General features: G+C 44.7%; 1 protein-coding gene across 1 annotated transcript in view; it reads left to right on the forward strand.

Annotated features, from left to right (window-relative positions):
- Nucleotides 1–22,053, forward strand: part of SPAG16 (sperm associated antigen 16) — a 713,525-nt gene that overhangs the window by 490,427 nt on the left and 201,045 nt on the right. The window contains exon 15 of the mRNA XM_083154490.1: nucleotides 5,447–5,573. Coding sequence (XP_083010616.1) covers nucleotides 5,447–5,573 — 127 coding nt within the window. The remainder of the gene's footprint in view (nucleotides 1–5,446; nucleotides 5,574–22,053) is intronic.

Genomic DNA, 22,053 nt, shown 5'->3' on the forward strand with positions numbered 1-22,053 from the left:
GGGCACGCAGGAAACGCTTGCGTTCCGGTTCTGTCGGAGCCTGCCACTGCCCTCCGCCTGCTCCCCCCGTAAGTAAAGTACTGTAAGTCCCCGGAACTAGCAAATTCAAATTGGCTGCAGCCTGTTGTGTAATGGGGTCAGTTATTAGGCCAGTTTTAAGCGGAAACATCTCCAGTTTTGTCTACGTTGGGTTTGAGACAGCGGTGGGCCAAGCTTGAAGAGATATACTGAGTAGCGTGCCTATAGACTATCTGACTGATTCGCTAGAGCATGCATGTCCAAAGTCAGGCCCAGGGGCCAAATGCGGCCCATACTGTCATTTCAAGTGGCCCGCAGCCTCCAGCTGGAAGCAGGCAGAGCATCAGATGTGGGAAGCACAGCACAGGACACTGAAGGTGGGGCCCCGGCCCCTTTACCTTGCTGTCTGCTGCAGTGAGGAGGTGCCGACCGCCACAGTCAGACAGTCAGATGCGTCCTACCCCTGCTGCTGAAATCGTATATCACCCTACTCCACAATCACAGTGACAGCAGTGTTTGGGGAGGGGGACAGCAAGGGGGAAGCTTGCTCCCGTAACATGCAGAGTGGAGGAGGGCAGCAGCGGGAGCCCAAGCATCTCCTGTTCTTGCAGTGCCTGCTTTGCCTCTCCGTCCTCTGGCTCACACAAGGGGCTGGGAAACATACAGAGAAGGGAGAAGGCAGGCAGGGGGACATACAGTCAATGGGGGCCGAGTGAGGGACATACAGTGACGGAGGGTCAGGCTGGGGGACAAACAGTGAATGGAGGCAGTGATGGCCATTCAGAGAAGGGGGGAGCAGGGCTGGGGGACATACAGTGAATGGGGGCAGAGTGGGGTACATAGTGAATGGGGGTCATACAGTAAATGGGAGTCATACAGTGAAGAAGGGTCAGGCTTGGGGACATACAATGAATGGAGGCACTGATGGACATTAAGAGAAGGGGGGCAGGCTGGTGACAGAGTGAATGGGTGCAGAGTGGGGAACATACAATGAAGGAGGGGCAGGCTGGGGGACATACAGTGAATGGGGGCAGGCTGGGGGAAATACAGTGAAGGGGACGGCTGGAGGACATAGAGTGAATGGGAGCAGAGTGGGGGAACATTGTGATGTGATTAATAATTCAAAGAATGTCAGACTGAATGGTCGGCCCCCACATATTTACACTTCACCAAATCTGGCCCTCGTCGCAAAAAGTTTGGACACCCCTGCTCTAGAGTAATGTAGAGAACAGCAATGGGAAACACAGATGATCACAGACCATGATGAACACCAAATGTCTTGATGACTTACCCTACAGTTTCTAAGGAGACTAGGCCTCGCTATGAAGCCTCAGGAGGCCACACCAGAGATAAGGAAATGAAGACAGGATACTGTATTAGGCCAGAGGTACAGTGCTGTATTGGGGTAGGCAGCCAGATAGATATGAAATAATAATGTTAGAACTTTATCTCAACTGCCCAAAAAGGAAATACCGTACGGAAAGTTATCAGCTGCTTAAATCAGCATAGATGGAGGCGCAGGAGGTATTAACAAAAATCTCCTCTGTGCTTTAGTTGGCTTCAGGTTCATTTGGTGAATTGGGGTCATATTTATCACAGGGCAAGAAACCATATGTCTGATACAAACATCCTGGAGATACAGTAGCATCATAGTTACCTCCCATCCTGCATTCTGCAGGAGACTCCCTAACATAGCAGCAATCTCCCTCTCTCCCTCATTAGTCCAGCAATCTCCCTCATGTCACCTAGCCCACATTACACGGTTACATCATAGTTACCTCCCATCCTGCATTCTGCAGGAGACTCCCTGACATAGCAGCAATCTCCCTCTCTCCCTCGTTAGTCTAGCAATCTTCCCCATGTCACCTAGCCCACATTACACTGTTACATCATAGTTACCTCACCTCCTGCATTCTACAGGAGACTCCCTGACATAGCAGCAATCTCCCTCTCTCCCTCATTAGTCTAGCAATCTCCCTCATGTCACCTATCCCACATTACACTGTTACATCATAGTTACCTCCCATCCTGCATTCTGCAGGAGACTCCCTAACATAGCAGCAATCTCCCTCTCTCCCTCATTAGTCCAGCAATCTCCCTCATGTCACCTAGCCCACATTACACGGTTACATCATAGTTACCTCCCATCCTGCATTCTGCAGGAGACTCCCTGACATAGCAGCAATCTCCCTCTCTCCCTCATTAGTCTAGCAATCTCCCTCATGTCACCTAGCCCACATTACACTGTTACATCATAGTTACCTCCCCTCCTGCATTCTGCAGGAGACTCCCTGATATAGCAGCAATCTCCCTCTCTCCCTCATTAGTCTAGCAATCTCCCTCATGTCACCTAGCCCACATTACACTGTTACATCATAGTTACCTCCCATCCTGCATTCTGCAGGAGACTCCCTGAAATAGCAGCAATCTCCCTCTCTCCCGCATTAGTCTAGCAATCTCCCTCATGTCACCTAGCCCACATTACACTGTTACATCATAGTTTCCTCCCCTCCTGCATTCTGCAGGAGACTCCCTGAAATAGCAGCAATCTCCCTCTCTCCCGCATTAGTCTAGCAATCTCCCTCATGTCACCTAGCCCACATTACACTATTACATCATAGTTTCCTCCCATCCTGCATTCTGCAGGAGACTCCCTGAAATAGCAGCAATCTCCCTCTCTCCCTCATTAGTCTAGCAATCTCCCTCATGTCACCTAGCCCATATTACACTGTTACATCATAGTTACCTCCCATCCTGTTCTGCAGGAGACTCCCTGACATAGCAGCAATCTCCCTCTCTCCCTCATTAGTCTAGCAATCTCCCTCATGTCACCTAGCCCACATTACACTGTTACATCATAGTTGCCTTCCATCCGGCATTCTGCAGGAGACTCCCTGAAATTGCAGCAATCTCCCTCTCTCCCTCATTAGTCTAGCAATCTCCCTCATGTCACCTAGCCTACATTACACTGTTACATCATAGTTACCTCCCATCCTGCATTCTGCAGGAGACTCCCTGAAATAGCAGCAATCTCCCTCTCTCCCTCATTAGTCTAGCAATCTCCCTCATGTCACCTAGCCCACATTACAGTGTTACATATTTTGGGGAAAAAAGGAATGAGAGACAGATACATTTACATTGAATCATCAACACCATTTCCCAGCACTTTACCAAGTATAGTATCTCTTACTAACTGCTTTGGGGCTCATCTTCATTTGGATCTAAGTCATTTTACAAGATTCCTCTCAGATGTAGCAGTACACACCCACGCTTCTAGGTGCCACGTTCACAATCGCTTCTCACAATCTATACATATATGGAAGTAGACACGGCCTTTGGGTGGAGCATGACATGCCCCCTCAATGGGGCGCTGTGCAAAATTATACTACCAATTATAATCTCCCTGAAACTAGTTTTCAAAAGTAGGTAAGTATGAGTAGCATCCCTATGCTATAAACCACACGCTGCACCCTGAGATCCAGATGACAGAACATTCAGAAATTAATGGAAACAATGATTTGTTCTCTGACTGATGCATTTCTCAATCTGTGTAGTACATAGAGCATGGGGGATAGCCTGTCTGCATATAGGACCTTATTATGGTCCTCTCGCATTCCCATGAAAACGGTGGGCGTTCCCCTGGTAGTTTACCGATGGGCGGGTGCAGGGGGCAAGCAGTTGACATCAGCTGCCCGCCCGCTTTCCACACAGGGTACTCGCTGATGTAAGACACAGCAGCAAAGCAGTAGCTCACTATATAAACAATATGTTATCTCCGAAACTCTTCAGCTGGCCTGCAAAGGGGGTTTGTGAGTCTACAGTAACTGTAGCATATCTCTATGAAATGCATGAAAAGATCTGTCCTACAGCTCCCTTTTTTTGGTGCCACTTTGACAGCTTGAGCCTGACAGACACTGCCTCCAATGTCTCTTGTAGTTATGCCACTGCTTTGGGACCTATTCATTATTGTGAGCCCCAATAGGGGTTCAGTATCTGACTCAGCGCGGCTTGCTGCAGGAGCCTTACTCCGATGCAGGGGAGAGCTGCTTAGAAAAGCATTGTTCCCCTCATTAATAACACATCTATAAAGGTAGCACGTGACCTGAGGTGAGGCATCGACAGAAGCTCTGGGAACCGAGTGAGGAGTTTACAAAGGGATCTTGGAAAACACAGACTATGACAACTGAACAATTACAGGTGGAGACAATATAAAGGGCTTAAATAACAGGCTATTACTTCCCTTGTGATGTGGGTTAATCAAGGTACACTTCACAGAATATGAAAGTAAACCTTCAAGGATGTGTAATATGTCCACATGAACAGTAGACATCTTTCAGATTTATGGGGATGTGCGGGTTCTCCTTCCACCAGATAAACACAGGAAAACACTTGCGTACCCTCACATTAATAATGATGGGGTGAAACCTATAAAGGTATCTTTAAGGGTATCGTACCCCAACTGGCAGGGTGCAAGTGTAGATCTTTACCATAAAGGTATCTTTCATAACACCAAAAGAAGTGTGTGATGCGTACCCCAACTCACTGATAAATGCGGCTTGATACTCCTATAAAGGTTTCTTTGAGACCACACAGTGTAGGTCAATCCGAAGTTTTATTGATGAAATCTGCTCCAATATACCGAATAAAAACATAAAATATAAAAAGAATTGAGAGGATAACTCTAAAGCTCTTAAAACATATATTAGGCAGATGTGATACAAAGTATACATCCTGGAGCAAGTTCCGGAATGTCACTCCAGGCAGCACTCGACAATGGGCCACAGTCCTTGGTTTGAGCCTAGGAGAATCCCACTCTGCTGTGACCCAACGCAATTCGATCCTCCCTTGGATCTTTTTCATCTCTGACTTGAAGGACTTCCTTCCCATTGGAAGGAGTGGGGCTCTGGGAACAAACGTCATCTGAAGATGGCCTTTGTTATCACATGCAAACTCTAAACACTTTACCTTTCTGGAGTTTGCTGAATATAGGCCCCTAATAATAAATGTCCTATTAAATAAGTGAAATTAGCATTTCTGCATGTGTAACAGACATGGTGATAATTAGGCCTCTTTAACCATATACATTAGATCACTGGTGTTGTGGAGTAATAGGAAGGACACTCGACATAACAGACAACACAATACAGTATAATAATTGTTTCAAGGTCTTTTTATTTGTTCTCTGTGTTTTAAAGTCACCATAAAACCACAGGCTGTTTGGTGACCGCAGGAGCATTTTCCCACATGATGAAGATTAATTGGTTTAATTGTATATCATAAAAGGCTATTTTCTCATTAGCCGAAAACATTACCGTGCCCATAAAAAACATTGTATCTCTGACATCTGCAGCTTTTTTCGCAGCCTGTTTTTTTATTTCACCAATGTCCGAATTTGTCTATCACATCTAACGCTGTCGTCTCTTGCCAGGGAGACGCCATTGCCTCCTGCGACTCCTACGGTGTTCTAAAGCTCTGGGATGTGAGAAAAGTCTCCGCGATGCTATCGATTGATGCTGGACCTCACCCGGGGAATCAGGTGGCCTTTGATCCATCAGGTAAATACAAATACTTATTTTTTTTTTTTTTGTGAAATGTGATATTTGCGCTTAACTACTGTTCTGTCAGACGAACCCTCAAATCCTCATTGATGTGGAAGTATCGACCCGCAGTACAAAGGAACAGCGCATTTACAAACAGCTCCGCTGCAGAACAGTGACAGAGGGAAATGCTGCGTGATTAATATTTAAACAACTGAATGTATTATAAAGGATATGCCACTAGCCAGATTAGCAATGTCTATTGTCATAGCTGGTACCCACTCATACGTTTAGGTCGGACGCTGGATCTATTAGAAAATACATATACTGTAGCTTCCATCAAAGTGATACTATCATTATTTTTTTATTTAAATGATTGACAGTCTGCTGCCATTGGAGGGGGAACGGCAAAGGCCCTCATTTCCCAAAGCGGAGGCGTGCCGCCAGGGCTATTTTTCTGCAGGCTCCAGCAGGAACTTTGGCCCTTATTCTAGTTCACTTTTTCTGACAAAATATTTCTTAGATGGACAAAACCATATGCACTGCAGGTGAGGCAGGTGTTACTTGTGCAGAGATAATTAGATTTGGGTGGGGTTTTACACCTGCCTCACCTGCAGTGCACATGGTTTTGACCATCTAAGAAATATTTTGTCAGAAAGAGTGAACTAGAATAAGGGCCTCAGTTCCTGCTTAAGGGCCTTATTCTGGTTGGTGCGGCCGGGCCGTACGCGTACGTTCCGGGTTTTTTAATGATCTGCGCATGCGTACCATCTCCAATGCGCAGGCGCGAACACTCCACAACGCTTACGGACGGGTCTCTACGTGCGAAAAAACCTGTACGCGAGAGTACGGGCATTGGGGGCGGCATAGGGGCGTGATGAGGGGAGCGGCCGAAATAATGAGGGAAAATGGGCGTAAATATGGGCGTACACGGGGGTGTGCACCAAAAATGAACGGTGCTACTACCGCACGATCGCCTAAAGCACCGTTCATTTCGGACACAAAACAGGCACCCGCCAACCGCCAGCTCAGACCACCCCTACAGATACCGCATGCCAGCGTGCGCCTGGGTTTGCTAATTAACGCTGATTACTACTCAAACACATAAACCTGAATGTCATAACCAATGCTGCAGTCTATTAAGTCCAAACCATGATTTCACTACCTGCAAGCCACACACAGCACTCAAACACATTGGAAGCTTATCTTTCTATACTTCTCTACATTTAAAGGTTTGTTTAATTTAAGGTAAGAATCTTTTTAAGACCTGCTTATATATGCTAAGGTAGGTATTTGTTAAACAGTTATACACATTCACTACGTGCTTTCATAGACTTTACACAGTAGCACACTCAATCTACACAAGTCGACATGTGTCAACGTGTTCACTCTAATACAAACATAGGTTTTGTATTTATGATACAATAACATAAACCACATCTAACACCTACAAAGTATGTTTCAGCAATGTTTTAAGGCCATGCCCACTATTTTGCACACAATCTTCAATTGAGTTAATAGAAAACAATAATTGAATAACAATTAGAATAATTAATTAATTGTCAGAATTGTAGTTGAAAGGCAAGATTTGCAGGTCCATATATGTGAAGGGTATGCCAGCGTGCACGGACGTACGCTCACTCTCACGAGCGGTGACATAAGCTGAGTTTTCTATTGAAAACAATAGGGACCCGTCCGTGCAAGCTGGCGTACGCTCAGATAGCCGCAAGAAGTCGGTGGGAAGACGGACGAGAGACGTCCGTAAACGGTGGCGTACGCTCTGTTGTACGCCAGTTGTCGGAGTGTAAGGGCCGGTCCGTCCGTGTACGTTGGCGTACGCTCAATTGTACGCCACTCCCCTTCGACGTTGTTTCTGGCCGTACGTATGCGGCTGATTTGTGGGTGGACTTAACCCCAACGGCCGCGTACGGAGAGTGTACGTTAATAGTGAACGTACGCACGTTTGGCCGCTCCGATCAGAATAACCTCCTAAGCCTGCAGAAAAATAGCCCTGCGTGCCGCCATCGTTCTGCTGGGATGGCAGCGGCAGTTAGGAGTTCTGCGATCTGCTGGGATGGCAGCGGCAGTTAGGAGTTCTGCGATCTGCTGGGATGGCAGCGGCAGTTAGGAGTTCTGCGATCTGCTGGGATGGCAGCGGCAGTTAGGAGTTCTGCGATCTGCTGGGATGGCAGCGGCAGTTAGGAGTTCTGCGATCTGCTGGGATGGCAGCGGCAGTTTGGAGTTCTGCGATCTGCTGGGATGGCAGTGGCAGTTAGGAGTTCTGCGATCTGCTGGGATGGCAGCGGCAGTTAGGAGTTCTGCGATCTGCTGGGATGGCAGTGGCAGTTAGGAGTTCTGGGATGGCAGTGGCAACCTTCCGCCAAGCCAATGCCAACATAGAATTAACATGTTTCTAGAAGGATGATGCTGACACAATGTGGTTTTCAGGATTTCATATATAGACTTAAGGTCCCCATACTTCTAAGCCCATTTCCCCAATTCTCTCACCCAACCAAAATCACGGATTGCATGTGCAGACCAATGATTGGTCACCTGTCAGGAATTGGGGAAACGTTTTGTTTTAAAAATCCCAGATATGCTGGGTATCTGGTAATTGCAGCAACATGTATCGGGGCGGCTTTAAGAGTAATGTTGATGTGAAGGCATCAAGGCAAACCTCCCAACTGTCCCGCTTTCCATGGGAACGTCCCAGTTTTTGAGGACATTCTCATGTCCCGCACGGAGCCGGCATTGTACCACTGCGCAACCGGGGGGCATGAGCACAGTGTCTATTCCTGCAGCAGAGAGATTAGGGGCTGTCCAGCAGCTTACAGAGCCGCTGGTCAGGCCCCCCCCCAGTGGTGAAAACAGGGGGTGTGGCTAAGCGGCAATGGGTGTGGCCTGCAAATGACATCATTCCTGAGAGGCCAAGCCTCCCAATTTTGAGCTTCCACTGTATCACCACAATGGGATATGAATGCTAGCTGCTCAGATATGGATATCATTTGTATTTAGCAATCATTGTTCTACACGTTACAGACAATGTACAGTAGAGTACAATGACAAAGGGCCTTATTCAGACCTGATCTCAATACAAATTTGTTCTCAAAATGGGCAAAACCATGCTGCACTGCAGGTGGGGCAGATGTAACTTGTGCAGAGAGAGTTAGATTTGTATGGAGTGTTTCAAAACTGATATCTAAAATGCAGTGTAATTATAACGCAGTCCAGATATTTTCACTGCACAGAAAAAACTTACTCCTCCCAAATCTAACCACCTGTTACATCAGCCCCACCTGCAATGCAGCATGTTTTTGCCCATTTTGAGAACACATTTGTCCTGCAATCAGGTCTGAATTAGACTCAAAGTACAGTGACTTTGCATTTTGAAAATGCAACACATGGAAATAATATCCTATATAATAAAAGGTTAACACTGCTCATTATCTCTATTCAAGTGTTTTACGTGGTAGATGGCATCCGCCGGTGCTGACCTTACTGCTATGTTGTTATGTCACTTTGGCCCTTATTCTGGTTGGTGCGGTAATATCCGCGTGCGTTCGTACCGCCGATGTTTTGTGTTTGCGCATGTGCAGAGGCGTCTCTGCGCATGTGCGAGCGGGGCGTACGGCCAAATCCCGCATGAAATGTGAACACTCCGAACAGGGAGTGGAGAGGGGCGTGAAGGGCTATTTGGGCTCATTACCATATGCATACGCCCCGCGTTTCATGGGCGTTCCCATGCAAACGCTGGGCGTACGTATGGTAATGCAGTCGTGACGCACGTGTAGGGGGCGGACATATGACATCGCCGGATGTCAGCTGCCCGCCCAGATCCCTGCTTTTGCACGGAAAAATGTCTGTGTGGTCTGAGGTTGCGGGAGCTGGTGAACCACTCGGTCCTGCATTGGAATGATGGGGGAGGTTCCCTGAGATGGAGGAGGCGTATTCCATGAAAAATACACGTGCGGTCCGATCGGCCAGCTTCTTACCGCGTACGGACGGAGTTGGCGATCCGTATGGAAGGCGGGTTTTCGCACGCACGGTCCTGGCCGCATATTCGGATCCGGCCGCACCGATCAGAATAAGGGCCTTTGTCAGTGCTGGGAACTAGAAACTGTGGGGCAGATTTATTAAGCTTGGAGAAGAGATTAACTGGAGATAAAGCACCAGCCAATCAACTCCCAACTGTCTTTTTCAAACACAGCTGATTGGCTGGTGCTTTATCTCCTTTTACCTTTTCTCCAGTTTATCTCCAGTTTATCTCTTCTCCAAGCTTAATAAATCTGCCCCTGTATACGAAGAACACTGCATATACTGTAGCGCTTTCCTTTATTCCACATACCAGTTGCACAAAATATACTACCCACCTTCACCTTCCGTCAAATTCAAATCCATTTTATTTTCATTTTTCCCCCGAAGAATTATTCCCCCTGTCCATCCAGATTGGTCTTTAAACACCACATAGCCGGAGACGAACACAAGAAACATAGCTGCTGAAAAATATTATTTCCCTCCCCGCTCCGTATTTCAGATGGAAAGATTTGGCTTCATGTCACAAATTCCGACTGAAGAGGTTGTAAAATTTGACCCAGTGGTTTGCAGCCAGATACTGGGAACATAAAAGACTCTTGAGGCTTTTTTAGAATCATGAAAACAGATTCTTAAGCCTACTGTCTGAAAATCATGCGCGTTTAGTTATAAATCAGCGTCTGAACCTTGTAGGCTTGTGGTGTAACTAAACGCCAGAATATTTCTCATGCTCTCGTTTATTGCCTCTGGTAGTTAATACTGTAGGTTTTCAATTTCATCATTGCATAGTGCTGATTAATATCAGGCTCCCAATGTCCCCGGTTGCTGCTGGCTTCACGTACACAAGCCCGAACACGGTTAAAAAGAACAAATAACACCATAAAAACCCCGTGCAAAATAACACGCAGTAAATAGTTGTTCCTCTATTATTATTATTATTATTATTATTATTATTATACAGTATGCCGAACAAGACTGATATTTCACTGTCAGTCAGAGAATAAATGCTTTGTACCAGCGCAGCCTTGTTACATCTTTTGATGCAAACAACCTGTCACTTTTAATAAGAGAACAATCTGTTTATTTCTAGCAACATAAAAAAAAAATATATAGATATATAGATAGATAGATAGATAGATAGATAGATAGATAGATAGATAGATAGACATTGTAGGGGCTCTGCACACACTAAATTATCTGATAATAAATAGTGGAGATTTGGTTCATGAATTGATCAATGCATTTAAGCCTGCAGCCCCCTTCACAGGACCCCACTTTTCTGCAGGTCCTAGCTAGAGATGTGCACCGGCCACTTTTCGGGTTTTGGGTTCTGATTACCTTGAGGTTTTGGGTTCTAATGGGTTTTGGCAAAACACCTCCTAAGTGTTTTGTGTTTGGATTTTTTTGGGTTTTGGGTTCTGATTTTTTTGTTAAAAATGCATAAAAACAGCTAAAATCACAGAATTTGGTGGTTTTTTTTTGCTCCTACGCTATATTGACCTCAATAACATTCATTTACACTCATTTCCAGTGTATTCTGAACACCTGACACCTCACAATATTGTTTTTATTGCCAAAGTTTGCACTGAGGTAGCTGGATAACTATGCTAAGCCACACAAGTGTGCGGCACAAACACGTGGCTCATGTAAGAGTGGCACTGCAGCGGCAGACATGATGGCAGTTTAAAAAAATAGGCCCATAAAAGATACCTATCTGGCTTGATCATGCACTGTTTACCATGTGCAGCCAAGGAGCGGTGGGCATTTTGTGCAGCACAGAGTTTGTCTGCAAGTGTGTAACTGTTTTGATCACTTTAACATCCAACAAGACCCCTATCTGGCTTGATTGTGTGATAATGTAATCTGATTGTTTAATTTTGTGATTATTATTCATTTATTATTACCAGTCGTCTCTTAAATCATTGCCTAATGGGTGTAGGGGAGTGGGCTAATCAATTTTAAGGTGGCAGATGGAAGATGTAATGTAATGTAAACCATCACTAGCATTGGTTGCAGCAGTGGTAGTAACTGATGGACCCCGCTGTGCAGATAAGGAGGATGCTGACAGCGATGATGTCAAAGGGAGAGCCAGCGAACTGTTGCTCCATGCAGCGCTGGAAAACTTCGCTGCCCGTGGTGATGCCATAGGGCATGCGTAACCATCACTAGCATTGGTTTCAGCAGTGGCAGTAACTGATGGACCCGGCTGTGCAGATAAGGAGGATGCTGACAGCGATGATGTCAAAGGGAGAGCCAGCGAACTGTTGCTCCATGCAGCGCTGGAAAACTTTGCTGCCCGTGGTGATGCCATAGGGCATGCGTAGGAAGACGTAGCACCCAATAGGGGTCATGAAGGCAGTAAGCATGGAAGAGGCTCTGTCCAGAGGGATCTGCCAAAACCCACACTTGGCATTCAGGGTGCGAAAGACCGTTGCACCTGGCATGTCAGTGATCACCTGCTCGATGGTGCAGAGTGTGTATCTGTTTTGGTCAGTTTAATATTTCATAAGACCCCTATCTGTCTTGATTGTGATTATGATTATTTATAATTAATTTCATCTGATTTTTAATTTGGTGATTAGTAATATTATTCATTTATTATTTATTATTACCATTCGTCTCGTCAATCATTGCCTAATGGGTGGAGGGGAGGGGGCTAATCAATGACTAGGTGGCAGCTGGAAGAGTTCTATCTGGCTGCGACTTCTGTAACTCTATTGATCGCTAGGGTGGATTCAGGTGATCTGGCTCGCTAGGCGGGTGTTCCCTTTGCTCACTGCTTCACATGCGTCCCTCGTGAAGCTGCGCGCGCTGTCGAGGAGTATGTCCTTTGCCGGTAGAGAAGTACTGATCTTCTCTCAAGGTGTTACGACTCGTAGCTGCACTCCCCTGCTACAACCTCAAAACAAGCACCAAGACCCCTATCTGGCTTGATTGTGCACTGTTTACACAGTGCAGCCGAGGAGCAGTGGGCAATTGGTGAAGCAATCAGTGGAATACAAAGAGTTATATGCATTTCAAAGACAAGTCCCTCATACAAATGACTCTCAGCAGTGGGCACCAGACCAGACAGGTAAAAAAAAATTTAGCCGCCCAAAATGAAGTGTAATTGCAGCCGTCCCCAAAGAAGTTTAATTGCAGCCGCCCTCAAAAAAGTTTAGCCGCCCCCAAAGAAGTTTAATTGCAGCTGCACAAAAAGAATTTTCATTGCAGCCTCCCTCAAAAAAGTTTAGCCACCCCCAAAGAAGTTTAATTGCAGCCGCCCCCAAAGAAGTGTAATTGCAGCCGTCCCCAAAGAAGTTTAATTGCAGCCGCCCTCAAAAAAGTTTAGCCGCCCCCAAAGAAGTTTAATTGCAGCCGCACAAAAATAATTTTCATTGCAGCCTCCCTCAAAAAAGTTTAGCCGCCCCCAAAGAAGTTTAATTGCAGCCGCCCCCAAAGAAGTTTAATTGCAGCCGCCCAAAAAGAAGTGTAATTGCAGCCGTCTCCAAAGAAGTTTAATTGCAGCCGCCCTCAAAAAAGTTTAGCCGCCCCCAAAGAAGTTTAATTGCAGCCGCACAAAAAGAAGTTTCATTGCAGCCGCCCACAAAAAAGTTTAGCCGCCCAAAAAGAAGTGTAATTGCAGCCTTCCTGCACCAGCCCTGAGTCCCCCAGGTCAGGGAGATCACATTCTCACCCATGAAGATGGTGATGGTGACACAAATCCAAAAGAGGACAGAGAACAATCTCTTGCACACGAGACCACTGTGCTGGATACAAGACAGACCAGAGTCCACCTAAAGGTGTCGGCTAGTACAGCATGCCTAAAAGTTTCAAGGCTCCAAAAAAAAAGACTGCAGTGGCAGACTCCCAAATTAATGCAGGGTGAGAGCTGCAACCAGCAGTGGGCGATTGGTGCAGCAATCAAGTGGAATGCAAACAGTTGTATGCATTTAAAAGACAAGTCCCTCAATGACTCCCAGCAGTGGGCACCTGACCAGACAGGTAAAGAAAAGTTTAGCCACCCAAAAAGAAGTGTAATTGCAGCTGCCCCCAAAGAAGTGTAATTGCAGCCGCCCCCAAAGAAGTTTAATTGCCTCTCAGCAGTGGGCACCAGACCAGACAGGTAGATGAGGCAGTACTAGTTGTGTGTGTATCTGTTTTGGTCAGTTTAATATTTAACAAGACCCCTATCTGGCTTGATTCTGGTTATGATTGATTGATTGATTATTAATTAATTTTATGATGTGATTGATTCATGGTCGAAACCCCGTTTAACAACCTGGCTGATCCTGACCCTGATGTGCAGTTGGTCTCTGTGATAAAAGATCCCAATCTCAAATGGCAGGCTGAACAATCTGTGGATAGCCATATTTAAAAAAATGTGTGGCAGCCCACTACAGGATACCCCCTGTGCCCCTGGAGTGCCCCTGTGCCCCCAAAGAAGTGTAATTGCAGCCGCCCCCAAAGAAGTGTAATTGCAGTCGCCCAAAAAGAAGTGTAATTGCAGCCGCCCAAAAAGAAGTGTAATTGCAGCCGCCCTCAAAAAAGTTTAGCCACCCCCAAAGAAATGTAATTGCAGCCGCCCAAAAAGAAGTGTTATTGCAGCCGCCCACAAAAAAGTTTAGCAGCCCAAAAAAAGAAGTGTAATTGAGCCTTCCTGCCCCAGCCCTGACTCCCCCAGGTCAGGGAGATCACATTCTCACCCATGAAGGTGCAGCAATCAGTAGAATGCAAACAGTTATATGCATTTCAAGACAAGTCCCTCATTAAAAAATGAGTCTCAGCAGTGGGCACCAGACCAGACAGGTAAAAAAAAGTTTAGCCGCCCAAAAAAAGAAGTGTAATTGAGCCTTCCTGCCCCAGCCCTGACTCCCCCAGGTCAGGGAGATCACATTCTCACCCATGAAGGTGCAGCAATCAAGTGGAATGCAAACAGTTGTATGCATTAAAAAGACAAGTCCCACATATGAATGACTCTCAGCAGTAGGAATAATGAATGGTGATGCAAGATGGAATTGTCCTTGGGCCCTCCCACCCACCCTTATGTTGCGAAAATAGGACATGCACACTTTAACAAACCAAACATTTCAGCGACAGGGCCTAAAAAACTGTGGCTGAAATGATTGGTTTGTTTGGGCCCCCACAAAAAATAAACCAATTCATAATATCTCCCTGTATAAACTGGCTCTACAGCAACAAGATGTCATAGTCACTCATCATCATCCTCCTCCTCCTCTGATTCCTCGCCCCCTTCAGTGTGTACTTCCTCATTCTCAGAGATTATCAATTTGTCCCCGCTGGACTCCACAATCACAGGTCCAGTTATAATCTCTGGAGGCAATTCCTGGTCTTCATTGAATAAGTGATAATTCATTTTTATAAACATCATTTTCTCAACATTTTTCGAGAGCAACCTCCTTCGCCGCTCACTGACCAGGTTCCCCGCTGCACTGAATACTCTTTCGGAGTACACACTGGAGGGGGGACAACTCAGGTAAAATAGAGCAAGTTTGTACAGGGGTTTCCAAACTGCCTTTTTTTCCTGCCAGTACAGGTAAGGACTGTCTGACATGTCTACTTGGATGCTGTCACCAAAGTAATCATCCACCATTTTTTCAATGTTGACAGCATCCAATGCACCGACAGTAGACATGTCAGCAATCGTTGGCAGGTCCTTGAGTACGGACCAGATGTCCAAACTCCCTCCTGCCTGCCCTGCATCCCCGCCAGCGGGTTGTGTGGGAAATCGCAGCTGTTTCCTCACAGGCACAGGTGTGGGAGAAAATGAAGGAGGAGCTGGGGCCGTGTCACGGTCCCCTTCAGATGACAATCTCCTGACCAGCAGGTCTTTGCACCTTTGTAGACTTGTGTCTGCCGGAAACAGAGACACAACATACGAAGTGGAATCTAGACGGGATTTGGTACCGGGGACACAATACCTGCATCAACCGTTTAAATCCCACTCCATTGATGGCGGTGTCTTGCCTCAACAGAATAGAATTGTGACATTAAGTCACTACATACAACGCTCACTGTTTCACTGAACAGGCACTCAATTTAAAGAGAGTCAAGACATGAATTAACTCAATACTCCTTAGTTTATTATACAAGTATCAAGCTAAAACATCATACAATATAATTCTTGTGATCTAACAGTCTAGAGATTATTGGTATAAGTTTTCAGTTAAAAGCATCAATACATCACCGGATATTGTAGCATCACCCGAAGCTTTGTCCTTGATTGGGGAATTCCAGCAATCAGCACGGGGAAATACCGGGACTCACGTAGCACGTCTGCTGCGTCCAAGATGAATTCCAAATTCCCCGTAGAAATCCCCAACCTTATATACCTAACTTTTAGCTAACGAACTATTAACTAACTAGCCAATCTTATATATCTAACTTTTAGTTAACGAACTATTAACTTACTAGTGTCGCCTTGAGCAAACATCTTGCGACCACGCATCATACTGTACTGTTGGTTTAAACTAGTTTTAACAGCTTTTGCCTCTTGTAGGTTTGAACTTTAATAACCCATCCTGCATAAGAAAGTTATGGCTTGCTGTAGCACAAGATGGAAGACAATTATTCTTCTTTATATCATACACACCATACAACATGCGCGTCACAGGCGTATCCACCACAATCGGTCCTTAATTGTTTCCATCATGTGACGTACGATGTCATAACTGATTTTGGCCCTTTACAACATATTTTGTAAAAAACCACACAGTTCCAGATGGTGATTACCAACATCAAAATACATATAACTAAGATAGGGTGTATTAAAACTTCAAACATCTTTGAGGCAGAGGGTGAGAGGCCAGTAAATGCATCCCACCAATGATGCGAAGTTGCATCTTGAATATCAGATCCGATTTTGATCAGTTTTCCAGCAATAATTGTCGTGGTCACTTGATGTTCCTTAATACTAGTATTTAATAATTTTATATGTGCCTGAATATGTTCTGATTCATTAAGCAAAGATTTCAATTTGTTTAGATTAAAATCCCAATTAGGTATGTGAGTATTTTGTGGCCTCCAAAATGTAATTACTTTCTCATGTTGTTCTTCAAACAATATATATGTTTGATTCTCCCAAATTAAGGATGATATATTTGCTAAACATCCTACAAAAGGAACTTTCATTCCTGGAACAGCCACTTGGTCAGTTACCAAACATACCTGCTGTGGAGCAATCTCAATCATCATTCTATAAGCAAGAGGTAATATAGTCCATTGACAAACATTAATTCCTTGCTGCAATAAACATGGTTCATATGCTGCTGATTGTATATTACAAATCTTACCCTCTAAAGATGGTGTGCATATATCTAAGTTATGTGTTCTATTTTTCTCATCTAAATACATACCATTCATTTTAGGCATCCAGTACCATTGATGACCTGGAGGGCCCAAAAGCAATGGCAGGACTATATACTTACACATTACTGATTGTTTCGTTACATTATACATTACCACTGTTCCCATACACATTGTATCATTACATTGCATTTTCTGAGCATCAATATGTACCCAAAAACTGCTCATGACAGTCTTGTTAAACATTTGTCTCCAAATCTGTTCATTACCGGTCATCAACATGCTTTGCATTGACACCTTTTGTGACTGTTCATTCATAGTCTTCAGAGTACATATTGTCCAATTAACAAACTTAGTAACATTGGTGTCAAAACCTTGATCAAAATACAATGAGGCAGAAATCAATTGGTTAGTCAATGTATGTACACCAGCTGATATTTTTGCTGGTTCAAAAATAGTTGGCATCCATTGTGCCTGTAAAGTCAGTCCATTATTGATTTTACTTCCAGCATTATGCATTCTATTAGCTAAAGTTTCAATGTCCCAACTATTGAGTACTCCAGTTACTGTTCCCACCCCTCCCAACAAAGTGTCATACCATGCTCGTTTTCTCCTAGCTAAACATTCTACATTGGAGGGTGGAAACACAATTTGGGCTAATATTACAGTCTTTTGTGCATTGATTCCAACACGTTCACAAGTATCTGGCAGTCTTTTGACTTGGCCTGGATCTATTTTAGCAGAGTCAATGTTTATAAACACCAGATATTGTCCCCAAGATGTGCGATTATCAATTACTGTAGCATTAGTACACACCAAAGTATCAATTTCTGTAATATTAAATTTCCATTCATATTGTCCTTTATGTTCTAGGGAACAATTTCTTACACTTCTTACTCGATCCCGCAGGGGCCAATATGGAAAAGTTGACCCTCGTGAGCAACAACTAATATTTACACTGGATGTTATGTTGATAGTCCCTGTTGTATTATGCAAAGCATATGTGGGACGGTATCCTTTATTATCAGCCACCGATCCATCCACTCCATCGAGTTCCTCCGAAAGTTAAATTGGCAATAAAGCACCTTGTATTGCTGGCACAGGTAAAGTTGTCCTGCTTTCGTGGTTTGGAATCATTCTTCCATCCCCAACGGGTCACAGAAGCGTTGTCTCGTTCCACCGGAACTCCGGGCGTCCAAGCTTCTCCGACGTTTACAGCCAGTAACAGCATACCAAGGATTCCAAGGGGTATAAAGATGGATGTAGGAATCTGTAATGTAAACAGGTCTGATTATTCACGTAAGTAACATTTTTCTTGTGGAACGTACTCCCACTTTTCCTGACCTGGCTTCATTACCAATAAGACTCGGTCCATGCCTACTGCAATGACTTCAGCTTGCTCGGGCGGTCCTTGAGTCTTCTCGACCCAAATTTTGGCTCCTACATTGACAGTATCAGAGGACCCAAAACCTTTGTCTCCTCTCACAGTCAAGGTAGTGGGGGCTTCTCCCTCCTTCAAATTTTGTATTAATATTGGGATCAACAGCAACTGGGCTATACGGTCCCCGGGAGCTACTATAAAAGGCTCTTTTCCAGAGTTATGTAAGATTACCTTCAACTCTCCTTGGTAATCTTGGTCAATAACTCCTCCTACAACCATAAGTCCTTTACTGGCCATGCCTGATCTGGTTGATAATTGCCCATAATACCCTTCTGGTATTTTGCATCCTATCCCTGTGGGAATCACCTTAGTGGCTGATGGTACTATAACTTCTGAATGTAGTGCATGCAAATCGGCCCCTGCTGAGTAAGGGGTAGCTCTAAATGGTTCTTTTGCCTGTTTGTCTGTCTTACAATATATCAAACTGTCTATTTTGACAGTATTGATAGTTAGATCAGGGGTCAACATTTGTGTTTCTTTGCTATTTTGCATTTCAGCCACTGTAGCAGTTTTGGGTTTAATGGCTGCCTGGGCATCTGCTTGGGAATTAAATAAACGTTCCAATGAGTCAAGAGGCATGTGAGCATCTACATGAAATACATTCACTTTAGTACTTTTCACAATATCTTCAATTTCCTTCCATATCTCTGATCCCCAAATCTCTTTCCCATGGCTTTTCCAGCTCATCATCCAAGTAGCCAGACCATTGGCCACTGACCATGAGTCCGTATACACATAACACTGTCCTCCTTTTTCTTGTCTTAATGCCAAGAATACAGCATACAATTCAGCATACTGGCTACTCTTGCCATCTCCTTCCATCACCAAAGTTTTCTGTAACTTAGGATTTAAAGCTACTGACTTCAACTTTCTGGATCCTGCAACGTACCTGGCTGAACCATACGTAAACCATGCATGTGTTTGTTCTTTTTCTGTTAACTGGGAATATGGTATTCCCCATCTCACAGGTGACTCTTCTAATTGTGTCTTACCCTTGGGTTGACTGTCATATGGAGGTGCATCCGCTACTTTTTCATGTAGTGTAACCACTCCTCCCTCTCTTGCTTTACTTCTTTGGGATATGTACCATTTGCATTTTATGATACTCTGTTCCTGTGCATGTCCTATCCTGTTTGATTTTGGTTTTGACATTACCCAATTCATTATTGGGATCCTAGGTCTCATCAGTACCTCATGTATTAGGGTTAACTGTTCTGTGTCAACTAGTGCCCAATAACACCCCAACAATTGTTGTTCTAAGGGGGTATATTTATCACCTGCTTCTGGCAGTTTTTTGCTCCAGAATCCTAGCGGCACTCGTTTTCCCTCCTGTTTTTGCCACAAGGACCATGTAGCATACATGTCCTGTACAGTCACATGAAGCTCTACTGGGCCTTCCTTAAGGGGCCACAGGTCTACTGCCTGTTGTACTGCCAATTTAGTCTGATCAAAAGCTTCTTGCTGTTCCTCTCCCCAGGTAAACTCAAACTTCTTCCGAGTTACCTTGTACAGGGGAGCCAACAACTGTCCTAAATGAGGTATATGCTGTTTCCAAAATGCGAACAATCCTATGTAAGATTCTGTCTCTGTTTTATCCCTGGGTGTTGCAAAATCTAAGATTTTTTGTCTAGCTTTGGGGTGTATTTCCCTATGTATCTGCCGATATGCGGACAGCAATATCCAGCAGCGTCTGCCTATAGCAACTGCATCACCTGTCTTAACAGGGAGACTCTCGAGTACTTTAACAACATCGAGAGGTTCTGAGTCTTTTAACTGCCTATCCCAATTCTGCCGATATGCGGACAACAATATCCAGCAGCGTCTGCCTAAAGCAACTGCATCACCTGTCTTAACAGGGAGACTCTCGAGTACTTTAACAACATCGAGAGGTTCTGAGTCTTCTAACTGCCTATCCCAATTATCTGCTAGCCCTGCATTTAAAAGTTCCTGTCCTAATTGGTGGTAGGGTGCCTCGGTCCAGCCGGGCACTTCAACCACAGTCTTTTCTACCTTTGTTACTTTTCTACACATATTTTAAAACTTTTGGCAAAGTGCCAAGTGTTCAAATTTGCTCTAAAAGTTTGTTATATCTTGTTGACTATGGTGGCAATATTATTCTATCAACACACTCTTGCGATAGGCTGCCACGTGCAGCAGACAGAGTCTAATCGCTTATTTTGATGTATTAAATATGAAGCCTCATGTAGCGTTATCCCAGGAGATTGGGAAGCATAAGACCGCTAGTCTGTTGGCATTCAATACATCCATACATTTACAAGATACATCCCATCCTCGTCGCCAATTTATGTCTTGCCTCAACAGAATAGAATTGTGACATTAAGTCACTACATACAACGCTCACTGTTTCACTGAACAGGCACTCAATTTAAAGAGAGTCAAGACATGAATTAACTCAATACTCCTTAGTTTATTATACAAGTATCAAGCTAAAACATCATACAATATAATTCTTGTGATCTAACAGTCTAGAGATTATTGGTATAAGTTTTCAGTTAAAAGCATCAATACATCACCGGATATTGTAGCATCACCCGAAGCTTTGTCCTTGATTGGGGAATTCCAGCAATCAGCACGGGGAAATACCGGGACTCACGTAGCACGTCTGCTGCGTCCAAGATGAATTCCAAATTCCCCGTAGAAATCCCCAACCTTATATACCTAACTTTTAGCTAACGAACTATTAACTAACTAGCCAATCTTATATATCTAACTTTTAGTTAACGAACTATTAACTTACTAGTGTCGCCTTGAGCAAACATCTTGCGACCACGCATCATACTGTACTGTTGGTTTAAACTAGTTTTAACAGCTTTTGCCTCTTGTAGGTTTGAACTTTAATAACCCATCCTGCATAAGAAAGTTATGGCTTGCTGTAGCACAAGATGGAAGACAATTATTCTTCTTTATATCATACACACCATACAACATGCGCGTCACAGGCGTATCCACCACAGGCGGACACCGGACGCACGTCTAACACCAACATAGCTGTCAAGGCCGCAGTTATCCGCTTTGCCATAGGATGACTGCTGTCGTATTTCATCCTCATGGAAAATGACTGTTGGACGGTCAATTGTTTAGTGAAAGACGTAGCGGTCTTACGACTTGCCCTCTGGGATGATGACTGACTTCCCCTCTGGGATGATGACTGACTTTCAGGAGCAGCAGTGGCAGTAGTAGTAGTAGTAGGCGTAGTGCTGCAGGATCCTCCGGAGGAATCTATGGAGTCATTCATGCAGGTGAGATGGACTGCAGGACTCCCCCCTATCCGGATCGAGGAGGAATTTGTCAAAGAGGGAGTTGGTGGTGTGCTTTTCAGGCATTTGGCTCCAAAAGGAGGACCAAGTGATTTAGGTGTCGCTGGACTGCTAGCCGCACTTTCTGGACTAAACACTGAACCATGACGCGTCTTTAGGTGATGTTGAAGGGAGGTTGTCCCTAGGTGGGCAAGATCCTTACCCCTGCTTTTTGGAGTTTTACATAAGCTACAAATGGCAATACTTTTGTTGTCCGGATGCGGATAAAAAAAATTCCAGACCGCAGAGGTGGATTTATTGGTCCTTTGTCCAGGCATGACGATGGGCTTTTTCATCCCATGGACAACAACTTTTTCCCCAACAGGTGCCTCATTCCCCCCTGGTGCGTCATTTAAGCAAACCAAGTCTCCATCCTCCTCGACAACTTCCTCCTCAGTGCCAG

Source organism: Crinia signifera, chromosome 7, assembly GCF_055691185.1.
Source record: "Crinia signifera chromosome 7, ASM5569118v1, whole genome shotgun sequence".
In the NCBI taxonomy this organism is placed as follows: Eukaryota; Metazoa; Chordata; class Amphibia; order Anura; family Myobatrachidae; genus Crinia; species Crinia signifera.